Source organism: Drosophila virilis, chromosome 4 (genome assembly GCF_030788295.1).
Source record: "Drosophila virilis strain 15010-1051.87 chromosome 4, Dvir_AGI_RSII-ME, whole genome shotgun sequence".
In the NCBI taxonomy this organism is placed as follows: Eukaryota; Metazoa; Arthropoda; class Insecta; order Diptera; family Drosophilidae; genus Drosophila; species Drosophila virilis.
The window spans coordinates 28,487,170-28,499,292 of record NC_091546.1 but is presented as its reverse complement, the minus strand read 5'-3'; the positions used below and the strand labels follow the sequence as shown (position 1 = coordinate 28,499,292).

Here is a 12,123-nt window from a genome sequence, read left to right as displayed (position 1 = left end):
ACTTTATTATTATACAGTGTGCCACTGTGCAGAAGCTGAGAGGCATTCTGAATTGCACTGCGAAGCGCGAGAGAGCGCCTGACAACAAACAGTTAACGGTGTAAGGGTGCCAAAATCTCTCTCACGCCGCTTACGCCTGTTGTTGTTATTGCGGCGAAGCTTTTACAATTCCAGCAGGAGCTCAACAGCGAATGGCGTGCAAGCTGGCAGCGCTTGGAGCTGTTGTTGCTCTTTAATACACATACACACACACACACACACACAGTTACACACACATATACATCGAATTGAGGCGATGCGCGCGTCGCCGCCATTCTGCGGTCAGGGCCACCCTGCAGTCAAGTATACGACTAGAACCAGACTCAGTCGCCACCGTTAACTCTTTGAAACTGGACGCAGCGAGCGGCAAAAGGAAAAAATAAAGCATAATAACACAATTCAAACGCGCTCGCGCCAAATTCAGACAAATTAAGCACAAAATTTGAGAGATTTATAAAAAAAAAATTGTAAGCAAACAAATTTCTTATTTGAAACGCAAAAGCTAAGATCCAGCCAAGTGCAGTGTGACCCATAAGAAAGTTAAACCAAACCCAATTCGAGCAGTGTCAGTGCGTGAGTGCTCCCTGATAACTGTTAACTTAAAGCAACTCCCCCTCCACCCCAAACCCAACCCACCCGTAGTTGTATGTGAACCGGCGATCCAATGAAAATGGAAGATCCCACCATCGCCGAGTCATACCTGCAAGAATTTAATTTGGATCATTTGGGCGAAGGCGTGGCCGGCAACACGGTAACAACCCTAACGCCGGTGACCGCCGCCGCCATTGGGCATGTTAAGCGCGAGGATCACAGTCCACCACAGCCGGTTAAATGGACGACAGTGCATGGCGCTGAGCCGCCTGCGGATGATGAGGCGGAACCGCTGCCAATGCCACTGCCACTTCCCATTGCTGTACCAGAAGCGGCCGGCGCTGACGGCTCCCAGCTGGCTTCTGTATCGCACATAAAGCTGCGCTCCTTTTCGGGACATCAGTGGCACATAGACGAGCGACGCTTGCAGCCGCTGAGCCCGCCGCCCGAGGGCTATGTGGGCGATCCCGTTGGCGGTCAAGCTGTGTTGGTGAACACCGCCGCAGCTTCTGCCGCTGCCCCTACTGTGCCTGGCGGCGTGCCGTCCACACCGCCAGAGACACCGCCCGTAGTGGGTTCACCCACGGGCAGCAGCAGCTGCCCCAGCCAGGCATATGCGCATCATTACCATGCCGGACGCGCCAACTCCGGCGCCAATGTGGCTGCCGTGGGTCTCAGTCAGGAGATGATGTGGCTGCCTAATTCGATGCGTGCCGATCAACAGCCGCTGGATTTGCGCCCACTTGCCTGTCCCGGCACACAGGAGGAGGCCGAGGAGTGGGAGCGTCAGAGGGAGTATGCCATGCATGCCGCCGCTGCGGCGGCACATCATCATCATGGACATCCGCTGATGCAGAGCCACCATCATCATCATCATGCCCAGACAAGGCATATGCAGGCACAACATCCCCCGCATCATGCCCATCATCATTTTCACAGTCTGGAGCACGCGCTGCCCATCAATATGCACTCGAACTCCGCGAACTCGTATGCGGGCAGTCCTGGCCCTGTTACCGGTGCCCCTGGCAGCCTATGTCAAACGCTCACCAATTGTGGGCCACAGCTGCCCTCAGCTGGCAGCAGCAGCGGAGCCAGCAGCGCTTCCAATTCACGTGGCTGTGTCCGTTCCATACTGCAGCCCTGTCGCCCGCTGTCGGCGAGCTCGACACGCAGCTCTAACAATTCGCCACGCACCTGCTCCGGTGCTTACAGCAATGCCACGCTAGAGGATTGCATCAATGATGATATGCTGACCACGTTGACTGTGAGAGAGCTCAATAAACGCCTGCACGGCTGCCCACGAGAGGAGGTAGTGCGCCTGAAGCAAAAGCGGCGCACGCTAAAAAATCGTGGGTATGCACAGAATTGCCGCTCCAAGCGGCTGCATCAGCGCCACGAACTGGAAAAGGCCAATCGCCAGCTCAACCAGGATCTGCATCGACTCAAGATGGAGTATTCGCGCGTTTGCCAGGAACGCGACGCATTGATGCTGCGCCTCCAGCAGCAGAGAACAGGCGCCGCCGCCGGCGCGGACAGTCAAAGCTCCCCGGAGTTCTATCTATGACGCCAACTGGCGGCGGCCCCAACGGCTTCCATCTCAAATAACTCGCATACGTTGCAGCAGCAGCAGCAGCAGCAGCCTCAGCCTCAGTCGCAGTCGCAGTCACAGTCTCTGCCGCCGCATCGTGCCTCGCATTCTCATTCGCATTCGCAGTGGCCACCACAGCAGGTGGTTAACTAATCTGATCTGGTAAATGACGCCAAAATAGTCCACAAGTGAAAACTACATATTAAAATTCCCGTTTAATATAAGATACATCTCCTTCTCCTTTTTCTAAATTATATTCCTTTACCATATTTCCTATTATATCATATTTTACTATGGTTTCTTTTCAAATATGGATTTTAATATAGCATAACAAAAAAGATTTTTCCAATATATTTTCAAGGCCCAAGAAATTAAAATATGGTTTACCCCGTAAATTAATACTTAGCTACATAGTTTTAATTGTTTAAAAAAGTTTTTTTAAAAATTATTTTATCTCGATTGTCTAACAATTTGAAAATAGCTCCATTGACCAAAAAAAAACTAAAATCCCAAAAATTCCCAAAATAAAAAAAGAATTTCAGCTTCAGATCTTTTGCCTCATCTAAATAATTTCTCAAAAATATCCTTAAAATAATAGAGGCCTAAAGAATACACAATATTTGAAGCTTAGCTTATATATGAAATCATTTAAAAAACCTGAAAAATATATTTTGTAATCTTAAATCAGCTTTTATTACATAAACTTTCCTAAAAATGATAGCTCAAAGAAAACTGAAAATAATAAATAAATAGAATGCAGGGAACAATATCAGGTTTCCTTAATATTTTTTTTGATATTTACAAATGTTTTTAATAAGTTCCACGTTAAACTATTTTTGAAAAACTTGATTTAAATTAAGTTAATAAATTATAATTTAATGAATATGTTCATATGTGGATTATTTCAGAGCGTCTCCCTTATCAATTTACTGCTGCAAAAAAAAGGTATTTTCATGCATTTAAAAACCTCAGAATTAATTTAAACAAAACGTTTTCACTTTCAATTTGTGACAATAAAATATTTCCAAATAATTTTGTAAGTTCTTGTTAAGTTATCGATCGATGCGATACGAATCGATTTAAATCGAACATTGGCTGATAATCATTTCGTATAGGAAGAGAGAGAGAGAGAGAGAGAGAGAGAGTGGAGATCGCACACCCCGAACACTTAGTTCAAATTATTGATTATGAATTGTAGAAAAAAGGAATTAAAACACAAAACAAACATTTTTGTCAGCTACTGATTAATGATCAATCGACCGATCGCAACATTGTATTACAAATTACGAGTTAGTAACACACGCTTATTTGTTGATTAGTTATAGCTTTAGTTTTTTCTAGTATTAAGTGAGAGATGACAACAACCAAAATATCGTATACCCTACACATAGGGTTAGACTAAATAGCTGTATAGCATGTTTCATAGCAGACGCTTTCATTTGGTTTCCATATCACAAACACAACACAAACACAACACACACACACACACACACATACATACTCCTGTAATACCCTGCAAATGCAATAAAACAATATATAAGAAAAACTATAAACTAAAGGTTGTATTATGTTTTAAACACAAGCACTTGAAACAATTGAAAATACTAATGAAAACCAAGTCCTATACATGTAATTAACTCAATGAAAAACAAAAATAACAAATATTGTAAATACACATCAAATTGTATAAATTCTAAGCTAAACATTCGATGTCTGTCTTTATGAATAAAACAAAAATAAACAAATAAAATTGTTTAAGGAATACAATACTGAATACGACAACAATTGTGAATAGATTAAGTGTGCATAATAAAACTTAGTAATAAATACAGAAAAAAAAACTTTCAAAAAATAAAACCATATCGAATATGTTCTTAAATCTAAAGTGCTTTTCTTTTTGATAAGCATACGAATTGTTGTAATTTTTCTTAAGGTAAATATATCTCCTCAAGGAACCATAAAATATATTATTTTAATTTCAGTTTTGCTGCTTGACAAAGGATTAAATAAGCCCAAGTAACTCGATGGAATATAATTTGGTCGTTTCCATTTATTAAGCAAAATATCAAAGACTAGCTTAAATTATTTGAAGTATTTGGATAAGCTCTAAAAAGAATAATATTTTATAAGAACTTTAATTATTGCCCCGCGAGTCTCTGAGCAGAACCTCCTATATTATTATCCCAATTCCAAGTAGTTGTTTGTTTTACATAGCTCATAGCTTTATAGCCATAATTGAATCACATTGAGAAAATAGAAGCCCTAATTGACGTCGCCTAACTCAGGTAATCAATTTTAAATTGATAAGAGTTTTAAATTACAATCTGATTTTTGTTGCGGCTATACTTAGTTACAAACTATGCGGCACACATGCTGCAAATAGCATTAACAAGTCGACCTATGGCCGAGATATTATACATATTATAATTTATATATTATATATTGTATAGAACATTTTATAAATGTGCTCAAACAATTTAAATACATGAATTGAAATTATATTCTGCAAGTAACCTGATAAATTGGGTATTTGTCTGCCTATGCATGAAGTTTAAATGATTTTTACATATACTCTGGATTCATATACCGAATGGATATAGTGTATGCAACAGCTTCCATGGAACTTAATTTTGTGTGGTCTGTTGGCAATTGATATAGGCGACCGACCACCAGCAACAGTGGCAAAATCCGATACGCTATATGTAAACAAATTGAGCTTCAGATCCAGCTTCAGCATCTCCAGCGGATGCCAAGTTGCTTGGGTCCAAAATTGTGTCAACAAACAATCGATGGCCACTTGCGCTTTGAATGTCCAAACAGATGCCCGAGCAGGCGATCTACAGATTGTGTATGTTGATACAGAGGGAACAACGTCTCTGTTTATAAACAGCATCCGGAGGGGTGGAGGGGCGAAGGATCCTCAGCGTAATTCGGTGAAGTGGATGCGAGTTGTAGGCTTAAGATCAAACTTTGCTCTTGCTCTTCATTAATAAAAGTTTTTGATATGCGATGCCAAAATTTTTCAATTGTTTGTTTTCATTTCTCTTGACCAGCTGTTGCCACCGACTGTGCATTTGTTTATATTTTTGATACTAATAAAAATTGGCGTCGAAGTGTGTAAGCAAGTTGTCTGCTACCCTATGAAATTTACGTATGATTTATACCTATTTCTAGCCGAAAACGAGGTGCGTCAGCCTTTACAGATCGATTTTAGAAATGAATTGCAATAAACAAAAATTAGGCCTACGTTTTGAGCAAAAAAATTTGTAGAAAAAAAAACTTATTGATTTAGATATATATTGTATACTTATTTAGATATATATTGTATACTTTGGATGATTTGAATAAACACGAAAATCTATGATTCCGTAAAAAAAAAAAATGATTTCGGCAATATATTTATTATATATTATTATAATTATACTATATTATATTATGTATTGTATATAATTTTTTAATAAATGTTTTGCGAAAAAATTGCTTGAAAATGTTTAAAATGGTTTTAGATAAATTTTAAACAATATTAAATTACTTCTACTTTGGACCAACAATAATTACTGCATTTTTTTTTGTTAACTTCTTAACACATTTTTTAATTCATCCATAATGAATTATACATTAACCTATGGGACATTAAACTAACAGAAATTTTGTTTAAAAATTGTCTAGTCCAAGAAACAATTATAGATTATATATTCTTTAAAAGGGTATCTTTTAGTCATGCACTCTTTATTTGTAGTATTGTTACTGCGTTTTGTGAATTTCCTGTGTTCCAGCGAACCTAAAATGAAAACTCCATGGACATCGGCTTCTCTTTATGTAATGGAGAACGCGACGACGACAACGCGATAAAGTTGCGCAAGAATTTTTGACGAATTCTATTTGTCGCATATATGAATATATATTATAATATATATATATATACGACATATGCGCTTCACAATGCTTTGTCAATGTCCACCAAGTGGCCATTTTATTTTGTTTTCTTTTGGTTTTATTACTTATTTGCTTATACGCTTGTCATTCTGGCCCCGGCTATGGCTCTGTGGCCAGCAGGAAGTGTCGAATTACACTTATTTTTTTTATGCATGAAAGCGGCGCATGCAACAGCCCAGATTTGATTTGATTGCTTTAAATGGCCTAAAGCAACAATCAACCAAACTTGTTCAACTATATCTTTATGCAACTAGATGGTGTATGAAAATATTATAATCTTATCACTCTAGGGTTATAAAAATAGGATAATATAAGAACTTTTCGTTATAAATATCTGCAGTTGGGCAAATTTAAATATTTAAAAATTATCTTGAGCTACATTCAAATTCAAGTATATCCAAAAGAGAGAAAAATGAATTCTTAATTAATTTATTTCAATAATTAATTCTAGGTTTATCAGTCAATTGTTATGACAAACTCAGTAAATATGAACGGTATTTAATGTATTTGCCTTTACCTTTTGAATAAAGGCAAAGAATGGTGAGAGACAGATGTCCCGTAAATCGAACCTATCTGTAACAGAATCTTTCTGCCAATTTGGCCTCCTGAACAGTTCTAATTTAGCTGAAGTAAGGAGAGTTCCGAAAACCCTCATTCCAAATCTGAAGTTAGTTAAAGTTTCTCAGAGTGAGGAGAGAGAGGAATATATGTATTGTTGAAACGAAGGTGTCTCCTTCTGCGTTAATCAATTGCAGAATATCATCAGACCTTTACCATTACTTATGTAAGGAGGGTATACCAATTCGCTGTTATATATTCTCTATATTATTTATATTTTTATTCTTAAATATATTCTTCCTAAGAAAGTGTACTTTCATATCATAAATTTTCCAAATAAGTGAAAAGATGTCGAGTATTCTTATACGCATAATCAAATTCCAAGTAAATGAAAACTTTTTGTACACATTCTTAAGAGTTTTACTTCCATAAGGAGTATCTATCCCCTCCCCTGCCCCGTAATTCCTCTTGCTCGGAGCATCACATACGTCAATGATTGATAAGCGTTGGCGAAACTTTTTGGCACTTGTCCTTTGGCGCGATAAATTCCGCTTTTTCATGCTGCTTCGCCATCCAACTGAGATTTACGAGCATATTCAGCAGCAAACTTTTGCCGGACAAAGCGTAAACTAATGAACTAATGAGCTTTTGAAACGCGCCACTGAAAGTGGCAAGTGGAGCGCTTCATTAGCCTAATGAGTGGCTAAAAAGGGGAGTTCAGCAAGTAGAGCCTCTGGCATGACACGACAAATGAGTGCTCGCTGAGGATGTCTTAACGATTTAAGGTTAAAGTCAGCGCACAAAAATTGGAATACCAGCACAAGTAAATCTCCCCCCGGCCACACCCACCGCCCTTTACAATGTCGCCGCTACGTGTGCGGCATGCAAACATGATAAAAATAGACGCCACAGAAAAAATAAGTAAAACAGAGAGAAAGCAGGAAGCCCCCAATCATGCGATTACATGTGTGAACTATCGATTGAATTAAGACAAAACGCAACGAGGAGTGTCACACTGAAGGTGGGTGGGGCTGGCGTCGGTGGGTGGGGCAGGTGGCATATAGCCACTTAAGCGCGTCGCCGTCCACTTGAGGCATAAAAAAAGAAGAGCAGAGAAAAAACGCAACAACCCCAAAACTCAAACCTCATCCAAGTCGTCAACACGTCGCACTGCAGGCATAAAAACAGTACGCAGCATAATCAAAAGCTGCGCGCGTGTGTGTGTGTGTGTGTGTGTGTGTGTGTGTGTGTGTGTGTGTGTGTGTGTGTAATAAATGTTGACAACTTGCCCGGTCACCGCCCTCACACACATTCCTCTAACGCCCTTTGGCTGTGATTATGCCCACGAACTGGACCCTGAGCGCAGGCCGATTGTCATTGCCACTTTGCGCCGTGTCTATAAATTTCATTTTTGACGAGTTGCGTACAGCCCCTCATCCTGCCCCTGCCCCCGCGCCAGCCACCGCTTCAGCATCCCAGCCAACCACTTAAGTCACTCTCTGGCTTTGAGCTCGCTGCGATTTGCATTAGAATTCAATAATTATTGTTTAATATGCACTTGAGCCCAAGCAAATGTCGCAGCACTCGAGTGCCCGCATATCAGGAGTTATTTGATAGCTTAAGGACTCAAGGTAATAGATAAAAATATTATAAAATACAGTCTGTAGGGAAACAAAAACCAATAAGAATAACAAAAACCTGATACGCAGGTTGTATGACACTTATATGGTATAACAGAAATAATACTTGTTGAGTTTTAGTTATACGGCTTTTACACACGTTTTAAACTAGCTGTATAAAAAGCTAGCTTTACTACTTATATTAGCAAATCATTTAACAATATATGAATGAAAATTAATAATTTGTCAAATATTTACTTTACTAAGTGCTTGCCCCATATAAATCATTTGTAAATAGTATTTAAAATATTCAAAATAGAAGTTTTATAGCAGTCGATTTCACGGTATCACAGTAATATAACAGTACAAAATGAGATGGACTGAAAATATTTGAAACAAAAAATCTTACACAATATATACGGTTACTAATTCGCGCTTTTATCATTTGTATTAGGCTTATATAACCAACACTTGTATAACACTTAAATCTAAGTTATTGAATAGTTATATAACAGTAGTATTTATTACACATAATTCTGTTGCTTAACAGTTGTATAACAGTTAAATGGACGTCATATAATAGTTGCACAACTACCTCATAACAGTTTTATAACAGTTGTATGCAACTTGCATTGCAGTTATGAACATCTTGTATGCCAGTTAAATCTTAATCTGGGCGTTCTTTGGCTGTTCCTCTACCAAGCCTATCTCCGGCTGGCATCTTGTAGCGCCGCAGCTCGAGCAAACCAAAGAGAAAAACCATTGAAAATAAACCCACTTGTGAGCATTTCGCTCCGGCCCCCATGGCTGACACGCTTTCGGAATTTTTTTTTTTTTTTTATTTGTTGCGCCCCATTCTATGTGGCATTGTCTTGCATTTTTATTGATGGGCTGCTTTGCTGTTTTTTACGACTTCTCCTACCCCACCATGGCGAAGCAATGGACTGGACTGAACTGGACTTTTCCGTGTCATTCAAACTCGTACATTTGGTTCTTCTTCTTCTTTTTTTTTTTGCCCGTGCAGTTGTCGTTCCCTGAAGGCGATATCCAGTTCCGTTTGCCATGTATCTTTATCGCTTTATACCCGTTGCCGTGCGGGTCAGTCGAGGACAGGCCGGGGACAGACTCGCATAATTTCCGTAATGACCAATGATATAAATGGAACTCATTTGCCAGTCGCCCCGCCCACCTTCTACCCCCTTTTGCAGTATTGATGCGCTGCCGTAAATCGAGTAAGCCTTCGATCTGGACTCCTTTTAACGTTTGTAATAATAAATTAAATCACATTTCGGCTTTTCTACATGGCTCTTCTTTTTCTTTTTTTTTTGATGGTGTAATCTACTTTTGGGGGTTCGTCTACGGTTCATTGGCTTAGCATATGAGGATTGGGCTCGGCCTTGCCACAAAAGTTAGCTCAACTACCATTGCGAATTGAATGCAGAAAAACAAGAAAAGAAAATAAGGTTTCGCATAGTTTTCCAGCGCAATTTTCATTTGGCTTACTTAAAGAACCCCGTTTTCGGTCAACCTTCGATGAAGAAGGTTGTGCCGAATTTGAAGCGAATGCGGTAGCTTCAAGCTCCAACCAGGTAGTAGCAGGTGCATTCATACATATTCTACTTTATTTTTTGAGCTTTATAATTCATACATACAAAGATATATATATATAAATATATGTATGTATATAAATATATATGTATATATCTCATGTAGCTCTTTTTGTTTTGGGTGTTAACTTTCCGCCAATTTGGCAGTTTTATGTTGCTGTTTTGGGTCTTATATAAAATGACAACAAAAAGGCAACAGCATAAAAAGTAGATGAGTAATGAGCACAACTATATATCTAGATATATACATATTATAGCAATATGCACATATATGTATAGCTCTTAGGATACGACAGGTATAACTAGAAACAAGCTTTGCATTACCGAATTCCTAGAAATTCTGACAGAAATATTTCTGAAAATATTTCAAAGATAAATGTTTTCTGATGAAAAGATCTAATAAATCCGAAACAATCCTTAAGTCACAGAGCTTTAAGCGACATAGAAATTCAAAAATTCTAGAGGTAGGGTGGCAAGAGTATAATAAGAAATAAACAACAACAACCTATCATTGAAGATCTTTTCTTAATTGATAAGTCCTATAATAAAGTTGTAAGTACATATTGAAGCGAATTGAATCCCTGCATGACCTTAAATCACATGTTTATCTGAAGATAATAAAACAAATAGATCGATATTTATTTAGAAATCGTGTCATGTTCTACAATTCACAGGCTAATTCAATGGCCAGACCCTATAAAAAAATAGATGTTAGACCAGCGTGGGAACATAAACAAAACGTTCCACGATGTTGTCATATAAACATTTGGAATTCAACAGAAACCTGCTCCATAAACAATCCCAAACAGTCATCGAGTAAGGGTTAGACGAGCTTCTCCAGACGAACAAGCGAATCTTCGACTTTGCATCTGTTTATAACTGTCTCGCAGGGGGTTACAAGGGGGTTGAGGTGCTCTATAAGACCTGTAGATTTGTGCTGATTAAAAGAAAGACACGTTACGATTGCAAAATAAGTCTGGTGGTCAAAACGGGGCGAGCGGCAGCTCGTTGCGAAGTGCTCGTGTCAGCATTCTGGGGTCGTCTGAGTCGGTCAATGAACCACGGGCGGAAAACTAAAAAACTGATTACGAGGGTCTACGCTAAGCTCTTATAAAGAAACATACAGATACAGATACACATACATATATATATATATATATATATATATACATGCATATATGAAATTAATTTTTTCTATAAGCTGTACGAGAAAAACTACACGCGCCGCTTTGACAACAATTTCAGCGCATAATAAGGTTAAAATTTATACATATCTTCGTTTTTATTTTTTTTAATTTTCATAAAATGTTTATAATAAATTGCATTTCAATTTCAACAGCTTAATGTTATCAGAAATAAGGGGAAAAAAAGATTTGTGCAAATTGTTTTTAACGCTGAATTTGCAATAAATCGAAAGGTAGACAGAAAACAAAATAATATAAACGGAAAGTAAATGAACGACTAAAATATGATGTATGTTACCTTGGCAAAATGCAAAATATGCGAGATAAAAGCCAGAAACAGATCTATTACATGGCCCTTATAAAAAAAAAAAACCCAGTGTTGCAAAGTCAACTTAACTTAGGATGAAAGGCAGTATCTCATCTATTATATTGGCCGTTATAATAAAAAGCCAGTGTTGTAAAGTTAACTTAACTATGATTGATCGATTAAAACCTAACCTAACTTTTGGTTTGAGAATTCCCAGTTGTTAAACATCTAAAGCTGAAAGTTAACCAAGTGTAGAATTTTATTTATATAAATTAAGCTATAAGAAAATAAAATAAATATATTTCTCAATGAGTAATTTCTTAATTCATCAACTCTATGTTTCTTGTGTATTTCTAAGCTTTTTTTATTATTGACTTACAAGAGTACCCCATTTTAGTATGCTACAATAAAAGCAACACTGTGAAATTTTGTTAAAAGAAAACCAGCATGTAATAAAACTGCATATACCCTATATTGAAATACAGGTGCCCAAACAGAAAATCGATTGCAGAGATCAGCATTAAGTGCTGGCTTTTAATTTATTTATTGTGCTCGCACAAAATGCAATTTGATGATTTAATTAATATTGAATTACACATTCAGAGGATGACCGTCCAATCCAGGCCATCAACAATTAGTTATACAATCATTGTACATTTCAATCAGCTCTTCGCCGGTTTGTTAATTGGTGTGG

The 12,123-nt window shown here is 38.1% G+C and overlaps 1 protein-coding gene across 1 annotated transcript; it reads left to right on the top strand.

Moving 5' to 3' along the window:
* Window positions 1-352: 352 nt before the first annotated feature.
* tj (traffic jam) lies at window positions 353-3,076 on the top strand. Its single transcript, XM_032433116.2, has one exon. It carries the CDS (start codon window positions 704-706, stop codon window positions 2,192-2,194), a length of 1,491 nt encoding a protein of 496 aa, XP_032289007.1. The 5' UTR covers window positions 353-703; the 3' UTR covers window positions 2,195-3,076.
* The last annotated feature ends 9,047 nt before the right edge of the window (window positions 3,077-12,123 follow it).

Bases quoted from the DNA above. Each gene is read 5' to 3' on its own strand.
- tj (XM_032433116.2), top strand. From the start codon at position 704: ATGAAAATGGAAGATCCCACCATCGCCGAGTCATACCTGCAAGAATTT.